At 55.1% G+C, this 19,568-nt stretch overlaps 2 protein-coding genes across 3 annotated transcripts; both read left to right on the top strand.

Moving 5' to 3' along the window:
* Nucleotides 1–92: 92 nt before the first annotated feature.
* Nucleotides 93–6,904, top strand: LRP10 (LDL receptor related protein 10). The gene is made up of 7 exons (XM_041758860.1): nucleotides 93–677; nucleotides 1,084–1,128; nucleotides 1,632–1,767; nucleotides 3,891–4,081; nucleotides 4,195–5,212; nucleotides 5,533–5,662; nucleotides 5,794–6,904. Exons 1-7 carry the CDS (start codon nucleotides 641–643, stop codon nucleotides 6,379–6,381), a joined length of 2,145 nt encoding a protein of 714 aa, XP_041614794.1. The 5' UTR covers nucleotides 93–640; the 3' UTR covers nucleotides 6,382–6,904.
* Nucleotides 6,905–10,571: 3,667 nt separating this feature from the next.
* On the top strand, nucleotides 10,572–15,432 carry REM2 (RRAD and GEM like GTPase 2). Of its 2 annotated transcripts, none has more exons than XM_041758863.1 (5): nucleotides 10,572–11,239; nucleotides 12,532–12,873; nucleotides 13,119–13,192; nucleotides 13,877–14,084; nucleotides 14,446–15,432. In XM_041758863.1, exons 1-5 carry the CDS (start codon nucleotides 11,137–11,139, stop codon nucleotides 14,739–14,741), a joined length of 1,023 nt encoding a protein of 340 aa, XP_041614797.1. In that variant the 5' UTR covers nucleotides 10,572–11,136; the 3' UTR covers nucleotides 14,742–15,432. The 2 variants fall into 2 exon arrangements, with proteins under 2 accessions (XP_041614797.1, XP_041614796.1); XM_041758862.1 differs by having other exon boundaries at nucleotides 13,116–13,192.
* The last annotated feature ends 4,136 nt before the right edge of the window (nucleotides 15,433–19,568 follow it).

Here is a 19,568-nt window from a genome sequence, read left to right as displayed (position 1 = left end):
GCGGGGCGCGCGGGGACCGGCAGGGGCGGGGCTAGGCTCGGCCCCGCCCCGCCCCCGCCCGGCTCTCCCAACCCCGGGGCTGGCAGGGGTGCCGCCGGGGCGAGGGCCGGGGAGCTGCGCCGAGCCTCGCGTCCCCCTCCCCCGCGCCCCTGCCGCGCGAGTCCGGCGGGTTGGACTCGCTGGAGAAGTTGTGCGGCGCCCGGGCCGGCCCGGGGGGCTGACCGTCGGCAAAGTTTGGCCCGAGGAGGAAGTGGCCTCGAGCCCCGGCAGGTGGCGGCCGGGCCTGGGCAGGAGCGCGCGCGGCCTGCGGGCGGGTTCTGGGCGGGGGCGCGCTCCAGCGCGGGGCCTCGAGCGGAGTCCCGGGACGTGGGGAGCCGGCCTCGGGAGACCGCGCGGCGGCGGCCGGGGAGAACAACTCCGAAGTTGGAGAGAGGCACCGCCCCTGCTCCAGACGGCCGCCGCCGCCGCCGCCGCCGCGCCCTCAGCCCTGGCATCCAGAGCACCGGCGGGGGAGCCCGGGCCATGCAGCCCCCTCGGGGAGGCGGCCGTGGGGGGCCCGGACGCCCGGAGCGGCGCTGCCTCCCCACGGGGTAGGCGACAGAAGTGCCGGGACTCTTCCTGCACCCCCGGACGGCTCAGGATGCTGCCCTTCACCCTCCTCCTCCTCCTGCTCCTGGGTAAGAAACCGAAACGAGACTACTCACCGGCACCCCGCCCCTAGGGCTCAGAGCCCGGGCACCCGAACTCCCTTCCTCGTCTGCCGCCCCTCCCCCCCGCCTGCCGGCGCCCCCAGCCCCCGCCGCGCCTGCGACGCTGCCTGCCCCAACCCCGGGGAAGCTGCCAGCCGCTCCCTTCCGCCCGCATCCTCCCGCGGGCTTCCCTAGTCTGCCGTGCCCTCCCGCGCCCGCAGGCCGTGCTGCCGTACCTTCCTTCGAGGTCCCCCAGCGCAGCCCTCCCCTGCTCCGCTGCCCCCTCCCTTAACCTACCCGGAAGTCCCAGATGGCTCCCTTTCCTCCTTGAGTTGCTCAGGTGAAGAAAACTAAGGGCGATGCACTCCCCTGCCCTTTCTCATTCTTCCTCTAGGAGGCGCTCTGGCACATTCAGACCGGATCATTTCCCCAAATCCTGGTGAGTAGAGGATGCCCCTGTGACCACCACAAGGGCTTGGTAATGAGAGAAGATCCAGGAGGATTCTCTCTCCCTGAATCGCCCGGCACCTACCATAGTTTTAGAGTGGAGATCATCCATCCTTATTTTACAAAAGGGGAAACAGACCCAGTGTGAGCTCTCTCACTTGTAATATATTGGTTTTTATCAAGTATCCATACTTGACCTCCCTAGCCAGAACATAGTCTCCCTGATTGTAGAGACGGTATATCCGTCTCCTCCTGGTCCAAAGCAGCCCCCAGATGGTTTCTGGTGTTGATATTTAAGGTGAAGCTATAGTGAATGTAGGGGGAAAAGGGAGCCAGTTGAAAATTATGATTTGAGTGTGTGGGGGGGGTGGTTGGAGAGGTGGAATTTCTCTTGCTCCTTGAAGAGGTCAGGCCCTAAGAGGCCTCAAGCCTGGGGGCAGGGGATATGAGAGTAATGGACTCTCAGCCAACTACCCTACCTTCCTCTGTCTCCAGCTTGTGAGGATCCTCCGGCCGTGCTCTTGGAAGTGCAGGGCACCTTACAGAGGCCCCTGGGCCGGGACAGCCACAGCTCCCCTGCCAACTGCACCTGGCTCATCCTGGGGAGCAAGGAACAGACTGTAACAGTGAGGTGAGAAGCAGGCCAAGACCCTATTACTACCCTCCCACCCTCTCCCTCCTTCACCATGGGAGAGAAAGCCTTCAGGAATCACTTTTCCATGGAGTTTCCATCCCTGTCAACAGAAGAAAGAGTAAAATTTGATTTGTTTTAGTCTGCCCTAAAAGCCTGGCTTATTCTGGCCCAGACACAGTGATTTGGAGCTGAGGTGGGGCAAACATCTAGCTTGGACTCTGGTCCTCTCTGAAGGACAGCAGGCACTCTAGAAACAGCCCTTGGGCTTGAATATGGCTGTTCTGAGGTATCCTTCAGTCCATTGCATATCCTCGCTTAGGTTTCAAAAGCTATTCCTAATTGGCTTAGAACCTTCCTCAGCCTCCCCAGATCTTTTATTTTATTTTATTTTTTAAAATATTTATTTATTCATTCAGAGAGAGAGAGAGAGGCAGAGACACAGGCAGAGGGAGAAGCGGGCTCCATGCAGGGAGCCCGACATGGGACTCGATCCCGGGTCTCCAGGATCACACCCTGGGCTGCAGGCGGTGCTAAACCGCTGTGCCACTGGGGCTGCCCTCCCCAGATCTTTTAAACAGTATAGGTCTCAGACCCCTGTCTCCTCTGACCTTGGGCCATAGGATTGGGGCCCATGTTTAGTACCTGGCTATTTCCTTCGCAAAATTCACTCTCCATGAATTTACCCAGTGGGTGCCTGGGTGGTTCAGTCAGTTGAGCGTCTGCCTTCGGCTTGGGTCATGATCCCAGGGTCCTGGGATTGAGTCTCACATCCAGCTTCCTGCTTAGTGGGGAATCTGCTTCTGCCTCTTCCTCTCCCCTACACTCCTGTTCTCTCTCTAGCTTGCTCGCTCACTTGCTCTCTCTTTTTATAAATAAATAAATAAATAAATAAATAAATAAATAAATAAATCTATCTTAAAAAAATAAATAAATAAATCTATCTTAAAAAAAAAAAAAAAAAGAATTTACCCAGAAAAAAAGGAAAGAGGGCAGTCTGGGTAGAGGCAGAGGAATCAGAATGCTCTACTGCCATTGGCCTCTGTTAGGATTACTGCCATTGCCTATGAAGGAATTTGGCTGAGTTCATTTGGCTATTTGATTTGGATTGTGGATGAGCAGGGGCTTGTGCTTCTTAGGGTAGAAGGGACCTGAGAACGTTGGGAAAGGAAGAAGATTCTGGTGGTCAAGAATATCTCACATCCAGGGGCGCTTGGGTGGTTCATTTGGTTAAGCATCTGCCTTCAGCTCAGGTCATGATTCCAGAGTCCTAGGATTGAGCCCCACATCAGGCTCCCTCCTCAGCAGAGAGCCGCTTCTCCCTCTGCCCCTCACCCTGCTCATATTCTCTCTCTCTCAAATAAATAAAATATTGGGGCATCTGGGTGGCTCAGCTGGTTAAGTGTCTGCCTTCAACTCAGGTCATGATCCCAGAGTCCTGGGATCAATCCCTGCATAGGGCTCCCTGCTTGGCAGGGAGTCTGCTTCTCCTTCTCCCTCTGCTCCTTCCTGCCCTGCTCATTGAGCTCTAATAAATAAATAAAAATCTTTAATAAATAAGTAAGTAAATAAATAAAATCTTTTTTTAAAAATATTTTATTTATTTACTCACAGACACAGAGAGAGAGAGAGGCAGAGACACAGACAGAGGGAGAAGCCCGCTCCATGCAGGGAGCCCAACGCGGGACTTGATCCCGGGTCTCCAGGATCACACCCCAGGCTGCAGGCGGCGCCAAACCGCTGCACCACCAGGGCTGCCCAATAAATAAAATCTTAAAAAAAAAAAAAAAAAGAATATCTCACATCCATGGGGGTGCTCCTGGCCAGCTTGGTTGGTAGAACATATGACTCTTGATCTCTGGGTTGCAAGTTTGAGCTCCACATTGGGTGTGGAGGTTACTTAAAAAGAAAATCTTTTTTCTTTTTTTATGAGATTTTATTTATTTATTCATGAGAGACACAGAGAGAGGCAGAGACACAGCCAGAGGGAGAAGCAGGCTCCACACCCTGAGCCAAAGGCAGACACTCAACTGCTGAGCCACCCGGGTATCCCAAAATTAAAATCTTAATAAAAAAAAAAAAAAGAAGAAGATCTCACATCCTGCTCTCCTCCACCCCTATAGGTTCCAAAAACTGCACCTGGCCTGTGGCTCAGAGCGCTTAATCCTGCGCTCCCCTCTCCAGCCACAGATCTCCCTGTGTGAGGTACCTGCCAGCCCTCTGCAGCTGCCTGGGGGCAACGTCACCATCACATACAGCTATGCCGGGGCCAGAGCACCCATGGGCCAGGGCTTCCTGCTCTCTTACAGCCAAGGTATGCTGGACAGGGATGTCTCTGGAACTAGTAGAACGGGTAGTAGAAGCCCCAGGGAGGAGGGGAGGATCCCACCAGCTCTAGTGTTAAAGCCCTTCATGGTACCTCTGTAGATTGGCTGATGTGCCTGCCCGAAGAGTTCCAGTGCCTGAACCACCGCTGTGTGCCCTTGGCCCAGCGCTGCGACAACATCGATGCCTGTGGCGATGGCTCTGACGAGGCAGGTTGCAGCTCAGACCTCTTCCCTGACCTGACCCCAGCCCCTGTCCCCACGTCACCTTGCAATCACACCTTGGGAGATTTTTACGGGGTCTTCTCTTCCCCTGGCTACTCACACTTGGCCTCAGTCTCCCACCCCCAGTCCTGCCTCTGGCTGCTAGACCCCCATGACGGTCGGCGCCTGGCAGTGCGCTTCACGGCCCTGGACCTGGGCTATGGAGATGCAGTACATGTGTATGATGGCCCGGGGCCTCCTAAGACCCCTCGGCTGCTGCGCAGCCTCACCCACTTCAGCAATGGCAAGGCTGTCACCGTGGAGACGCTCTCTGGCCAGGCCATCGTGGCCTACCACACGGTTGCTTGGAGCACCGGTCGAGGCTTCAATGCCACCTACCACGTGCGAGGCTACTGCCTGCCCTGGGATCGACCCTGCGGCTTGGGTGCTGGCCTGGGGGCCAGTGAGGGCCTGGGGGAGCGCTGCTACAGTGAGGCACAGCGCTGCGATGGCTCATGGGACTGTGCCGATGGCACGGATGAGGAAAACTGCCCCAGCTGCCCGCCTGGACACTACCCCTGCGGGGCTGCTGGCACCCCTGGGGCCACTGCCTGCTACCTGCCTGCCGACCGCTGCAACTACCAGACTTTCTGTGCCGATGGAGCAGATGAGAGACGTTGCCGGCACTGCCAGCCTGGCAATTTCCGATGCCGGGACGAGAAGTGTGTGTATGAGACGTGGGTGTGCGATGGGCAGCCAGACTGTGCCGATGGCAGTGATGAATGGGACTGCTCCTATGCCCTGCCCCGCAAGGTCATTACGGCTGCTGTCATCGGCAGCCTGGTGTGCGGTCTACTGCTGGTCATCGCCCTGGGCTGCACCTGCAAGCTCTATGCCATTCGTACCCAGGAGTACAGGTGAGAGCACAGCCCACCGTCCGGGCATGGGGCCCAAGGGCGAGACCATGAGGGTGCTCGCACTGGGGACAGGTTCTGGTGACTTGCCTCTGGGTTGGTTCCTGAGGCTGTCCAGCTTGGCAACAGGGTGCTCCTCTGAGCAGAGATCTAGAGCCTGAAAGCAATCTCAAAGAAGGAGGGGTTCCCTATGACTTTTGGGGCATAGCCAGGGCATAGCTCAGTTGTCCCAGCCTGGGTGCAGAGGGAAGAGATGTGTCCAGGCTAGGATAGGCTGCTCTGGCTGGCGCCACCTGTGACTGAGCAGCCCTCGTTGCTTCCAGCATCTTCGCTCCCCTCTCCCGGATGGAGGCTGAGATCGTGCAGCAGCAGGCGCCACCCTCCTATGGGCAGCTCATTGCCCAAGGCGCCATCCCGCCTGTCGAGGACTTCCCTACAGAGAATCCTAATGATGTAAGTGACCTCCCAGCCCTGGTTCTTCATGCGGCCAAGCCTCCTGTGGCCCTGCCACCATACTGTCCTTCTTTTAGGCTTCCAGACCTCCTCACTTCTCTGACTTTGATGTCTGCCTCCTCTTCTTGCAGAACTCAGTGCTAGGCAACCTGCGTTCTCTGCTACAGATCTTGCGCCAGGACATGACTCCAGGGACTGCCTCGGGTGCCCGCCGCCGCCAACGGGGCCGCTCCATGCGCCGCCTGGTGCGCCGGCTCCGCCGCTGGGGCCTGCTTCCTCGAGCCACCACCCCAGCCAGGACCCCTGAGACCAGATCTCAGGTCACACCTTCTGCTGCTCCCCTTGAGGCCCTAGATGGCAACACAGGTCCGGGCTGTGAGGGTGGGGCAGTAGGGGGGCAGGATGGGGAAGAGGCACCCCCATTGCCAGTCAAGGCTCCCCTTTCATCTACCAGTGTGTCTCCACACACCCCCACTGTCTCCGAGGCCCCCGGGCCATCGCCCTCCATGCCCCTAGAGCCATCACTGTTATCTGGAGTGGTGCAGGCCCTGCGAGGCCGCCTCCTGCCCAGCCTTCAGCCCCCAGGACCAACTCGGACGCCACCCGAACTCCACACAATGGTCCTGTCCCCAGAGGATGAGGATGATGTGCTTCTGTTGCCACTGGCTGAGCCGGGGGTCTGGGTGGTCGAAGCGGAGGACGAGCCACTGCTTGCCTGAGGTGACCCAGCTCCCTTGGGGGCTCTGGTCGTGATGACAGCAACCCTTCAGAGGGCAGCTCAGGTTCCCTTCCACTTCTTCCTTCCCTGAGCCTCCATCTGAGCCTCCTATTGACCCTGTGTGGCTGCTGTAACATTAGGTATCCCTCCGGCAGGGAATGGGCTCCCACAGAGCTCCCTCGGCATGGGCCCTGAGACCATAGTCTTTGTCACCACTGTTTCCCTGCACCACCACCACTCAGGTGGCTATTTTTAAAAAGTAAATTTCTTGAAGGGTCATAGGCCTGGACACTCCATCCTTTCCAAACCACTGCCCGAAAGTGGCCTTCAAGCACCAGAATGTTGATTATGAGTGGAGACCTCCAGCCCCCAGGGGAAGGATTTGGGCAGAGCCTGAGATTTTGCCTACTGTCGTCCTTCCTATGGGGCCTGGCTCATAAAAAGAGCACAGAAAATGCTTTTGTCCCATAGCTAGGTCATTGCCCAGCAAGTCAAGGTTGAAAATAAAGGAGCCAGAAATTTAACTTTTTTGTAAATGAGCTATGACCTGACCCCAGTCTTAGCCATCTCAGCTTATGTTTGCCTCACCTTGCTCCTCCCTAAGAAGGCCTCTGGCCTGCACTCCAACTCCTGCCCTCTTCCTCCTACTCATCTTCTAACCATACACTGTTACCAATTCGAGGATAAGAAGATTTCAAGAACCCTAAGCACTCCACCATCCCCACCCACTGCCTGGGGCTCAGCTCTACCTTGAGTGACACCAGGGGTGAGCAGCAAGCCTCTTTATGCCCCACCAGGCCAGAAGTCTGGTGAGCCAGCTGGACCCTGTAGCTGGGAAGGTTCCCATTTATGGAATACTCCCAGAGCACAGATCAGAAGCAGAATGTCCCTAGGGGAACATAGGAGCCAAACTCCTGGTCTCTACCCTCCACCCCCACCAAGCACTTACAGTCTGTCCTAGGCAAGACAGATGAACTCTCAGCCAGGATGATTCAAAGCAGGCAAAGATAAATCGAGAGAAAAGTCACAAACATTCAGGGTGTGAAGATGCTGGCATCACTTTGATAAAATCCAAAAGGTCTTCCTAGAAGAGGGTCCAAACAACTCTGAAAAATGTTGTCAGTAGTTGGAATAGAGTTGTGGATGCTAGAGAGGGTGAATATCCCAGGATAAGTAGAGTAAGCAGATGTGAGGCTCGGGCTAGTGGCTGGACCCCCAGCCCTCCTGAGAAAAGGGGCAGGAGTGTCAGCAGTGGCCAGAGTTGAAGAGCTGGAGAGGATGATGGGATGATGGAGGGGGGAATAATCTGTGAGATATGTTGGAGTCCAGCTTCTGGTAAGCGAAGTGACAAGCCGTCCCAGTGTTTGAAATGAAAACTGGGACAAAGGATATAGACGGAGTCTATGGGGGTGGACATGGTGCCCCCACGAGTGGAGGTGAAGCATTTGCTAACAAGCAGTCCCTGGAGAAGCAGACTCCCCTCAGGCTCGCCCTCACCCTTCCTGGCAGGCATGGTCTCTCCTCACCCTCTGGTGGAGGGGCCCTGCAGCCTGTCAGCATCCTCACACCAGCACCAGCTGCCTGTTCCTCCTCCCTGTGAGCAAGAGCCTAGGGAAGTGGCAGAGAGTGAATGTGGTACAGACCTGGGTTCATGGGATCTTGACCTGGGAAAGAGCCAGAATCTGTTCACTCCAGACACTCTCCAGAGATTGGAGAAGGGCCTTCAGAGATTCCCATCCTTGCTTACTCTTCCCCCGGTGAGCCTCCCCAAGTGTCAACAGTCCTTATGTTCCCCTGGTGTCAGGCCCAGGGAAGCAGGGAATGCTGATTTCCATCCCCATCACCTGATCTGTGCCTCTCCCTTGCTCCTTTCTGCTTCATAGCCTCCCCAAAAACCTTCAGCAATAGCTTCATCCCTTGTACTGCTCCAGACCTTTTACCTCCTGGTGATACTTGTAACTTGAATGTGGACAAAGATTGAAGGTAAAAGAAGGCTCCTCCTGGTGGAATGCTTCAGAAAGCCAGAGGGAGGACCCAAGGGTACCCTGGGAAGGGCTTTGGCTGGATTCCTGAGCCTGAGAGAAGTTTCTCTAGGTGCTGGGTATAATATGCTCTGGGAGGCGGAAGGGGTAACACCACTTTTGTCAGCCACAGTGAAGTCCCAGGTTGGTGAGGAGAGAGGATTAGCCTTGTACAGGCAGCATGGGGAAACTAATAAGAGAGTTCCACTCAGGAGAGGTGGGGCACTGGGGGGCAGTCAGTCAAGTTTTATTTGCACCAAGGCCTAAAGAGAAAGAAATGAGACCACCCTCACATCCTGTCAGGACAGAGACCCTGTCATCCAAAGTGCCCAATATCGGGGTGGGGGGGTTCATGCCAAAGGCTCTGGCTATGGAGGAGGAAGATGTTCTCAGCATGAGATGGAGATCAGCCTGGGAATCTGAGGTAAGAGCACAGACCAGAATTCAGTCCTTAAGAATTGACCTGAACCAAGCTCCAGACCCTGCTGGAAGGGGATGGACCCCTGGCCACACTGCCTGGGGTGGTGGGAACACCAGATAGTTGGGTAACCTGCCTACTGCCAGATCCTTTTTCATGCCTAATGGCGACCCTCATAACAAGGCTGTGCCATGAGCATCGTAAACCCAATTCACAGGTTCAGGAGCAGTCACAGAGGAGTGAGACTAGCCTGGCCTCTATGGAGAAACAGAGCTAGATCCGGACTAATTCAGTTCCAAATCTCATCTTTGCCCCACTATTCCAAAGGATCTCCCACTCCTGAGGAAGCTGGGATGGGCAAGCGCACAACTTCTTACCTGTGGGAGAAAGAGATGGTGGTTCAACATGAAACCCAGCCTGCTCCTATGACCCAAGGCTGGCTGAGTACTGCTGGGGTCTGCAGTCCCCTGACTCACCCTCACCTGGTTATCCTAGAAATTAATCCAACCACCTAAGTGGGTTTTCCAGATACGTGAAGCTCACCTCTTTACAATTTAAAACTTTTAAAACTAATTTTGGAAGGAAATTGTTCTAAACATGATGTTCATCTTCAGCACATCTGAAAAAGAATGTGCATTTTTCTGGAGAGCTGAGGATAATTCTTAGAAACCAATGGCTTCTCTATAGCAATGCTTTCAGAGGCTGTAACTGTTATCAGGGAAGCTGTTTGCCTTTTTTGTCAAATGCCCTCAGACCACTTTTTAATTGTTTGTGACTGCTTTAAAAGTTTTTTGTAGTGTTGCTTCCCCTGCTACAAGGCCACCAGGGGTCACTTGCCCCTCTAAATGTTGAGTACAGGGACATACTGAAACTGACTAAGGAAGGACAAGTAGGCTGTGAGTGAGGACTGGAGAGTCTCTCCAATGAGTAAAGTGCATAAGTATGGTAGTTGCTCAGGAGTCCTTTCTGCCTTCCCTAGACCCCAAATGTCACCCTGGAATTGACCTCCAGATAAGTGGTCACTGCACATTAGTCCAAGATTTCTCTTTGTCTCTTCCATTGGAGGAGTCCACTGAATTTACCATACAGACTGTTCCCATTAATAGCAGACAGTTGGAATATTTAAGACGACGAAGGCAGCACAGCAGATGAAAAACAGTCTTTGGTATTGGGAAAATCAGGATGAGAATGCTAGTGTCCCCATTTTCCAACTGCATGATGGATCTGGGGCGAGGCTACCCACCTACCACTCAGCCTTCGGGTCATGAGGATGAAAGAAGAGAACGCAAGGAGGTGCTTAGCACAGCACCTGGCAAACATGGGGTGGGAAATTAGAAGGTATGTTTGGGTGCTTGCAGTGTCAGGAAGAAAGAGAGCTGGAACCTGAAGGGAAAAGGACCGAGGCAGAAAAGGAGCAGTAAAGCCATCCTGGTTTTCCACAAAAAGGCAGACGTCATCGTGTAGCCCCAGAGGCCAAGTTGGTGCCCCAGAGAGCACAGAGAGTGGGGCTGACACTGGGTTTGGGAACTTCTAGGGGACTTAGCTCCATCTCCCCCTTCTGTTCTCATATTAACAGTAGGTTAGCGGGCTTGGCAGGGCGACAAAGAAGGGGAGGCAGTCCTCACATGGTTTGCACCCACCTGAACCTAGTGACAAAATGAAGCTGCCCAAACAAGGCAGCCATCTCTCCTTCTTCAGAGCCCCCATCTGCCTGGGGGCCAAATTGGGAAACTGCTACCGTGGTGAGTCTTAGCCCAGAAGGGGTGGGAAGGGGGAAGGAGAGGGTGATGGGGAAGTTTGGTGCCAGGGTGACCCTGAATCTCTTGGTTTCTGCCTCTAAGCCCTCCTTTTACCCACCGAGCACCCACTCTGAGCCGGACACTGGGCCAGGAGGCAGGGAGTCCAAGGACCAATGACACACAGTCCCAGTTCCTGGAGAAAGACCTCTCCGTCCCTGGGTCCTTGCCTCCAGCCATCCTCAGCTCGCTTACCCACTGACCCTTCACCCCACTTCTATGAACCCCCGTCTCTTTCGCCCCTCTCACATCGTTTTGTTCAGGTCTTAACCAGACTCAGCAGTGTGTGTGCTCCCAGAGGGAAACGACACAAAGGAAGGGGGGGGGCACAGAAAGGAGGGAATCCCGCTGACATCACTGCTCATTAGCATGTGTGACCTCATCAGGGGGCGGGACAATTTCCCCAGGTGTGGGGGGGGGGGAGGGCATGGGGGTGGTATTTAAGGGAAAAGCTGACAGTGCTGCTGAGTGAGGGAGTGGGTACTGCAAGCCGCCGGGCTGCACACGCACACCGCACACCGATGCACGCGGACCTCGACACTGACATGGACACGGACACAGAAACCACAGCCCTCTGCCCCTCCGGCAGCCACCAGGCCTCCCACCCAGGGACACCCACGCCAGGTGAGGACTGAGCGGGGCAGGTTCCAGCTGAAACCATGGGGGTGGGAGCCGAAGCTGGGAGGTCACAACTGGGGGTTGACGGAGCTTGAACCCAAACAGCAAAGGGGAAGAGCAACTCAGGAAGTGGGGAAGCCTCCCGCTCACACCAGGCTGGGCAGGGCTGGGCTGGGGGTTGCAGGGGGGAGGGGGGCGGCGGCTAACCCCCCCTCTCCCATCACCTCCAGGGCTTCACTGGGGACACTAGTGCTTAGCCCCTAGGTCAGCCTCATTCCCAAGAGGCTGGGATGGGCAGGAGGGGTGGGGGAAAGGGAAGGGGCAGCCCAGAAGCCTGGGAACCACGGGCTGGGGGCTACCCTGGGGACCTGTTGGAAGGGTTTCACTGGCCCTTGGAGGCCCTGGCTGCCAGCCAACTATCGATCCTGGGCTATTTCCAGCCTCTCATCATCCCCCTTTGTTGTGTCTGTCCTTCTTCTTCCAGTTACCCTGACCCCATGCATTGTCACTCTCCCTCTTGCTCATGCTCCCGCTCTCTTGCTCTCTCGCTCTCTCCCCCACTCCCTCCCTCCCTCTTCCTCACCACGAACAGAAGATTCTCTGGTACTCACGGGGACAGCCAGAGACGCAGGATTCTCATACACAACCATGCACTGGGGGATGGTCACCTACAGGGCCACAGGAAAAGGCAGTTCCGCTCACACGCGGGCAGAGGAACACCCTATGCGCACATCATACAGAGCCAAGGCCCTGCCCTGGGAATAGGCTCCCCACAAAGTTTTTGACTACCACTATCCACCCCCCAGAACCTGGGCAGCAGCTTCGGCTTCTTGTCCCCCACACCCCTCCTCAGTGTGGGGATTACCAGTTAGTTGGGGAAGCAGAAGGAGTCAGGACCTCCTGGGAGAAGGAGGGGTAGCACCCCCCCCACCCCTGCTGGTCCCAGGGTCCCAGGGCCCCAGGCCAGAGGACTAATCTGGGGGTAGGCCCGTGTGTCACTGTGAGGCCTGAGTGGGTGTGTGAGTGTGTGCACAGGTGCCTCCCCTGCATGGAGGATGTTTTGAACAGGTTGTGGCTGGAACCACATTGGATAAGCCAAAGTTCAGCTCCTTTGAGCCTCACCAGTTCAGGCTTCCAGAAGAGTTTGGTTTCAGGGGTCAGACCAAATATTCTCAGCTCCTTCTGGCTCATGGTGGTCGACTGGAGCTCTGAGGCCAGAGCAGGCAGGATGGAGCCCTCTGCCTCCAGTGTGGCTAGGCATACCCACACTCACAGCTTCCTTCTCTTTGCCCCCCCAGAAACAGATGCCACACTGCTGAAGAAGCCAGAGAAGCTGTTGGCAGGGTTGGACCGGGGTGGGCCACCCCCTACCCCAGGGGCCCCCAGACGAAGAGGCAGTATGCCTGTCCCCTACAAGCACCAGCTGCGGCGCGCTCAGGCCATAGATGAACTTGACTGGCCACCTCAAGCCTCATCCTCTGGTTCCTCTGACTCCTTGGGCTCAGGGGAGGCAGGCCTCACCCAAAAGGATGGCATCTTCAAGGTCATGCTGGTAGGGGAGAGCGGCGTGGGCAAGAGCACCCTAGCGGGCACTTTCGGTGGTCTCCAAGGAGACAGTGCTCATGAGCCGGAGAACCCAGGTATTTGGGGAATCCCTGAAAGGGTCAAGGGCACCTGTGGAGCCCTAAGTCAGGGATGGAAGAGCTCAAGGCATGAGCAGTCGCTGGAGGCCAGAATCTAAGAGAAGCTGCTCCAGTGCTTTCTGTGACAACCTCCCTGGAGGGGGTCCTTGGTGCTGGGATCAGAGGCATCCTTGGTTACCAGGTCTCACAAGTGTTGAGGAGCCTCCTAATGGGTTCTATCCCCTGTCCTTATTTCCCAGCAGAGGACACCTATGAAAGACGCATCATGGTGGATAAGGAGGAAGTGACTCTGGTCGTTTATGACATCTGGGAACAGGTGAGAACCTAGGAGAGCTGGGGGGGGGGGGGGGCAGAGTGTAGCTGAAGGCTGGTGGCACTGCAGGCCCTGGTTTCAGTATGTACTGGAATCTTTCATCTTTATCATCTCAGAGAGCAAAGGTCAGCATCAATGCCCATACCATGGCACTGAGTGCCTGCTGTCTTTCTAGGATCTTCTGACCCAGAAGGAAGTTAGGATCTGAATTTGACAAACCCTGCAGCTGCGAGCCAGGCTGAACGCCCCGAAATCGACCCCATCCATATATTTTCCAGCCTGAAAGAGTCTGATCTGACAGGACAAGAGCTCAGGGCTCTGGAATATCAGGGAAGGGAAAAAAAGTGAGGATTTGTGAATATTTGGACATAAATGATTAGTACATAGAAAGGAGAGGCCAGATTACATACAGCTGAAGAGCATTCATTTTTAAATTAAGAGCTTAAGCATAAGAAAGTAGGATGGGCTACCGCGGTCTAGGACCCTCTGTCCCCCATCCTCTCAGGTGGGGCTCACATCATCAACCACTCTCTCCTCCACAAACACACGACAGGTACGGAGATTCTGCCATTAACTAGCCCCGTGAGCCTAAGCGGGTGGCTGTTCCCTCATCCTTGAGATGCAGTTGCTGGACAGGTTGTCCAGTGCCTCTGGGCCTGACATTCCACCACTCTCTGCCCAATGCAGGGGGACGCAGGGGGATGGCTGCGGGACCACTGCCTTCAGACCGGGGATGCCTTTCTCATCGTCTTCTCAGTCACCGACCGACGAAGCTTCTCCAAAGTTCCAGAGACCCTCCTTCGGCTGCGAGCTGGGAGGCCCCACCACGACCTCCCTGTCATCCTCGTCGGAAACAAGAGCGACCTGGCCCGCTCGCGGGAGGTATCCCTGGAGGGTGAGTACCCTGTCCCTCACGCATACCTGCACTCTCAGGGACCCCCTCCCTTCCAGGTCGCCTTTTCTCCACAAGGCCCTTTGCCCTCCCGGGTGCACCAAGAATGGCCTTTCGCAGGCTAAGGGTAGACTCTAAATGCTTCTCTCCTCACCTCGTCTCCAAGGCCCCCTTCTCTCCTCGCGGCCGCACCACCACCGCCCTCCGCCGGATCCCTGCCTTGCTCGCAGCTGCGAGAGATTCACTGGCCCGGGCGCCTCTCTACGGCCCGCGGGCGCCTCCCCGGAGGCCCACCCCGGCCCCGCCCCGCCCCGCCCCGGGTCCAGTGCCGCCCGCGGGCGCCTCAACCGGTCCCTTCCTGCAGAGGGCCGCCACCTGGCAGGGACCCTGAGTTGCAAGCACATCGAGACGTCGGCCGCGCTGCACCACAACACGCGGGAGCTCTTCGAGGGCGCGGTGCGCCAGATCAGGCTGCGGCGGGGCCGGGGCCGCGCGGGGGGCCCGAGGCCCGAGTGGGGCTGCCCCGACGGCCCCCCGCCGCCCGCGCGCCGCGAGAGCCTCACCAAGAAGGCCAAGCGCTTCCTCGCCAACCTGGTGCCGCGCAACGCCAAGTTCTTCAAGCAGCGCTCCAGGTCGTGCCACGACCTCTCCGTGCTCTGAGCCGCGGTCGCCATGGTCACGGCGGTCGCCATGGTCACCGCGCGCTCCACTCGCCCCCCGCCCCGCCCCGCCCCGCCCGGCTTCCTCCGCGAAGACCGTCTGGGAATTCAAAAGCGCCCGGGACGCCCGGGACGCCCGGGTGTGTGGGCCGCGGAGCGCCTGGCGGGCGAGGACGCAGGCCGGGGGGCGGCTTCGGGAGGGCAGGAGGGGCTGCAGTTCCGCGAGCTATTTTGACTTTTGTTAAGTCGCGCTTGACCACCTCTCCCATAAAGAGATCCTAAAAGCGAGAACTGGAAAAGTACTTTGTAGACCCCTTTACGGTTCTCCACCTTTGTACTCTGCGCGAATACGCCTCACCTTTAAGAAACCCTTAAAGGTAAAGACACGGAGACGCGTCTTTGAGACTCCCTAAAACGTGCTGGCTCTGAGCAGAGGCACTTGTCCACTTTGCCTTTAAGAGCTTCTTAAAGGCAAAGGCCTGGAAGCGCTATTTTTCAGAATTGATTCTGTGATTCGCCGCCACAGCACGGCATTTCCCTTTTAAAGTTATTAAAGGTAAGGTTTGGACAGACATTTGCCTTCAGAGGCCATTGTGAAGAGCTGAGCTGGTGGCACTGCCCCCTCTGGCAGGGGCCCAGGAGGCCCCAGCAAGGGAGCTACCCTTCCCTTTTCAATAAAGAACTTTTCTATATTTGCTCATTTTGACTGTGTTCTCCAAAGCCCCACAGAAGGGATAGTCGTAGATGGAAACTGTTTCAGACAAAACTCAGGCCCAAAGGAGCAAGGTACCAAAATCTCCAGGAGGCTCCAGAACTTAGTCCAGGTGTGGTCCATGACAAGGAGCCACAGGCCCTTAGAGGTAACTGGGTCCACCCCACCCCTCTGCAGATGAGCAAACAACCCTGGAGACGAGTAAAGAACTGCTAGAGGTAATTTAGTAGCTTAGTGACACAATGGGATGAAGTCCACAGACTCTAGACCTCATCACTTTATGGCACCTTATTCTGCAGGGTCAGCTGGAGGCTACATGTAGCACCCAAAGCTACACCCAGCTATGTCCTGGGCTGGTTTCGGGTGAGGCCCACATCTGCTAGGGAGGCCTGTCAGCTGGGGCATGATGAAGATGGCCCGCACTCCCCTGGAAGGCCCCCACCACCCCAACTGTCACCTGCAAAGCCCGTGTGAGAACTGAAGCTGTCAGTGCCTCCTCCTGGGGACACCCACGCCTGCTGCTGTCTGAGCCACGAGTCTGAACAAAGAGAGCAGAGGCAGCCGTTCCCCTCACCCCAGACACACAGTACAGCTACTTGAGCACCTGAGGGCCAGGCCTCCACTCCACCCCACCCAGGTCCCCAGAACTCAATGGAAAGATGGATGAGATGTCTCCAAATCCTTGCAGCTGGGAAGGAGTCAAGGGGGACCAGCTCAGCATGGGTGATTATGAGACAATAATATAAATAATGACATTATCCTTAGGATTTTATTCCCTTTCTCTGTTAATCTTCTAATGACTATGTAACATGTTACTACGTCTTTTATTGTGGAAGAAACAGTTTAAGTAACTTGCCTGAGGTCACTGAGCAACAGAGCAGGGATCTCATATCTGCTTGATACTTAATATTTTATCCAGATTTGCATTTGAGGTCTCCCTTCTAGTAGGAAAGGAAGAGGAAGATCACTAGAAGAAATGTAGGGGACACGATGGGCAGGACCATGGGCAGTAGCTATGGGGAGTAAGCCAGGTCTAAACTCTAGGGGGACCATGAACAGAGGCACTTCATAATGTAAAATCCAGAAAAGCACACTGGGCCCATAAAGGGACAGATTGGGTTGAAAGCTCAGGGACATTAAGAGGAGGGGTAAGAGATGAGCATGGAAAACAAGGCTTGGAACTCTACTTTCAAATATCTTCAATGGCAGGCAAAGAAGTTCGTGCCCCAGCCTTCAGGCAGTGAGTCACCAAAGGTCTTTGATTATGAAAGTGATAAGATCAGGATGGTCCTTGAAGGAGGCAGGGAGAGGTGTGCATGGATGGGAGCAGCAGAGACAAGGCCTGAGAAGCTAAGTTTAGGGGGCGATTAACAGTAATAGAGAGGGTAACAAAGGGCCATCCCGAAAGGAAATGACAGTGGGCAAGGAGCGGCACCATGGGTATGAGTCAGGATTGGTGGAATTTGGCAACTGAGTGGCTGGGTACAGGCAGGAGTTGCAAGTTGTAGGAGGATGGTAAGGAACTGGAAGTTAGGGGACAGAGGAGGAAGTGGGTAAATGACTCCATTTTGGAGACACTTGAATATGAGACACTAGAACATCCATATGGAGTTTCAGCAGCTCCCTGAATAGCCAGGTCTGAAATTCAGAACAAGTTAGGGTGAGAGACACACATATGAGAATAACTCCCATCAAGATAGTAGTAGAGGGCCACTCCGGGTGGCTCAGCGGTTGAGCATTTGCCTTCAGCTCAGGTCATGAGCCCGAGGTCCTGGGATGAGTCCTGCATCAGGCTCCCCGCAGGGAGCCTGTGTCTCCCTCTGCCTGTGTCTCTGCCTCTCTGTATGTCTTTTTTTTTTTTTTTAAAGATTTTATTTATTTATTCATGAGAGACAGACAGAGAGAGAGAGAGAGAGAGAGAGAGAGAGAGAGAGAGGCAGAGACACAGAAAGAGGGAGAAGCAGGCTCCACGCAGGGAGCCCGACGTGGGACTCGATCCTAGGTCTCCAGGGTCACGCCCTGGGCCGAAGGTGGCGCCCAAACCACTGAGCAACCCAGGCTGCCCTGTATGTTTCTCATGAATAAATAAAATCTTTTAAAAAAAGATGGTAGTAGATAGGAAAGGATGAGCTGTAGTCACACAGCACCCCAAGCTCCATCTGATGCACTGCTGTCATTGTCTTGAACATCTTTGAACAATGAACCCTGCATTTTTATTTTGCACTAGGAGCCACAAATGATGCTAAGGGAGGCACTAAGGGGGGAATACAATCCGGCTGGGATCCTTAGCCTCAAACCACACATGGGCCTTAGGGGTCTGTGATGTTTGTGAAGTGGTACAATTGGATGTTTGTGCAGTCACAAACATTTGAGAAAAGGGTTCACGGATTTCATCAGATTGCCAAAGGAGTCTATGACCCAACAAATTAGAAACTAGGATGGGTACTGATTGCTGCTGGGAAGGGGAGCTGGGTGATGGGAGGTTTACTTTTCATTGTAAGTCCTTTTTTTTCTTTTGATTTTTTTTTTTAAAGATTTATTTATTTATTTATTCAGAGAGAGCAAGAGAGAGGCAGAGACATAGGCAGAGGGAAAAGCAGGCTCCATGCAGGAAGCCCAATGTGGGACTTGATCCTGGGTCTCCAGGACCACACCCCGGGCTGCAGGCGGCACTAAACCGCTGTGCCACCGGGGCTGCCCTTCCTTTTGATTTTTTAAAAAAGTTTATTCATTATTTAAGAGAGGGAGAGTGAGAGAGAGCATGAGGGGTGGGCAGAGGGAGAAGCAGGCCCCCCACTGAGCAGGGAGCCCAATGCCAGGCTCCGTCCCAGGACCCTGGGATCATGACCTGAGCCGAAGGAAGACTTTTAACCAACTGAGCCACCTAGGCGCCTCCGTTTTGAATGTTTATGACCTCTATTACCTGTTCAAAAATTAAATAATTTAAAACAAAACAAGGTCTTGATGTTGCAGAGAAAGAAGGGAGACCAGAGGGAGGGTCCTGACGAGAAGCAAATGACAAAGTTGGAGACGCAGCCTCCACAGAGGCAGCAGCAGAACCAGAGTTGAATATGTAGCTGTACTGCCAAGGGAAGAAAACTATTTTTTTTTTTTTTTTAAAAAGTGAACTCTATGTCCACAGTGGGCCTCAAGCTCTCCACCCTGAGATCAAGAGTATCATGCTCTACTGAATAAGCCAGCCAGGAACCCCAGAAAGAGGGCTTTTCCAAAGGAGGACTACAACCAATGGTCAAATGTGGCCAAAGGGGAAGATGAGGGCAAAGGCCCAGTGCCTTTCATGTCTGAAGCTATTGAATTATGTCTATTGAAGATGGTGGTGGCAGGGCCTCCTCCATGAAGGGTGCCACACACACCACAAGCCTCTCTCCCCCTAACTCAACCAGTCCCATCAGCCCAACCCATCTGTGTGTTCCCTCCAGACGCCTACAGGAACAAGCTCAGAACAGACGGCAGCTGAAGCCACGCTCCCGCCAGACTTGGAAGATGGGGTCTTCACTGAGAGCCAGGCCTCTGATGGAGGCACAATAGCAGCAGGCTGCTGATCTGGGCTGGTGTGAGAGATCAGCACAGGGCCAAGGGGCCTGAGCTGTTTGTGCCAGGCAATGTCTTCTCTGCCCTCGTGCTCCTCTTAACCACTGCCGATTTTGCTTGTGCTCCTTTACTAGCTAGCCCCCGCTGCCCCCGGCCTACAAGGCCTCCTCACTGGCCAGGAGCATGAACTGTGTGTGTTCTGCCATGAGGGGCCAGAGGTGAGGCTAGTCCTGTGTCTTGGAGAGCATCCCTCTGCTCTGGGCCTCTCCTCAGAGTTGGTCCTTTAATGCCCTGCCATATCTAACCCTCTCTAGAGAGACTGGGGCAGGGTCTCTCCTCTTCTGAAAGCCTGCTGGTCCTGGAAGAACATTTCACCAGTCTTCTGGGTTAAACCCTCAAGCCCAGAAAGTCCCTTCATACATCTTTTTATCAGTCTACCATGGTTCCATCCACATCAGTCTAAGTCCATTTTTCCTGGACATTCATCCACAAATACTTGTTCCCCTCAAGTATTGCCATATACCAGTCACTGTGCTGGGCCCTGTGGGAACAACAAATACAGGT

The sequence above is a fragment of the Vulpes lagopus genome, chromosome 6 (assembly GCF_018345385.1).
Source record: "Vulpes lagopus strain Blue_001 chromosome 6, ASM1834538v1, whole genome shotgun sequence".
Classification (NCBI taxonomy): Eukaryota; Metazoa; Chordata; class Mammalia; order Carnivora; family Canidae; genus Vulpes; species Vulpes lagopus.
Note: the sequence above shows the minus strand (reverse complement) of the source record. Positions and strands in the feature narration are given on the sequence as shown.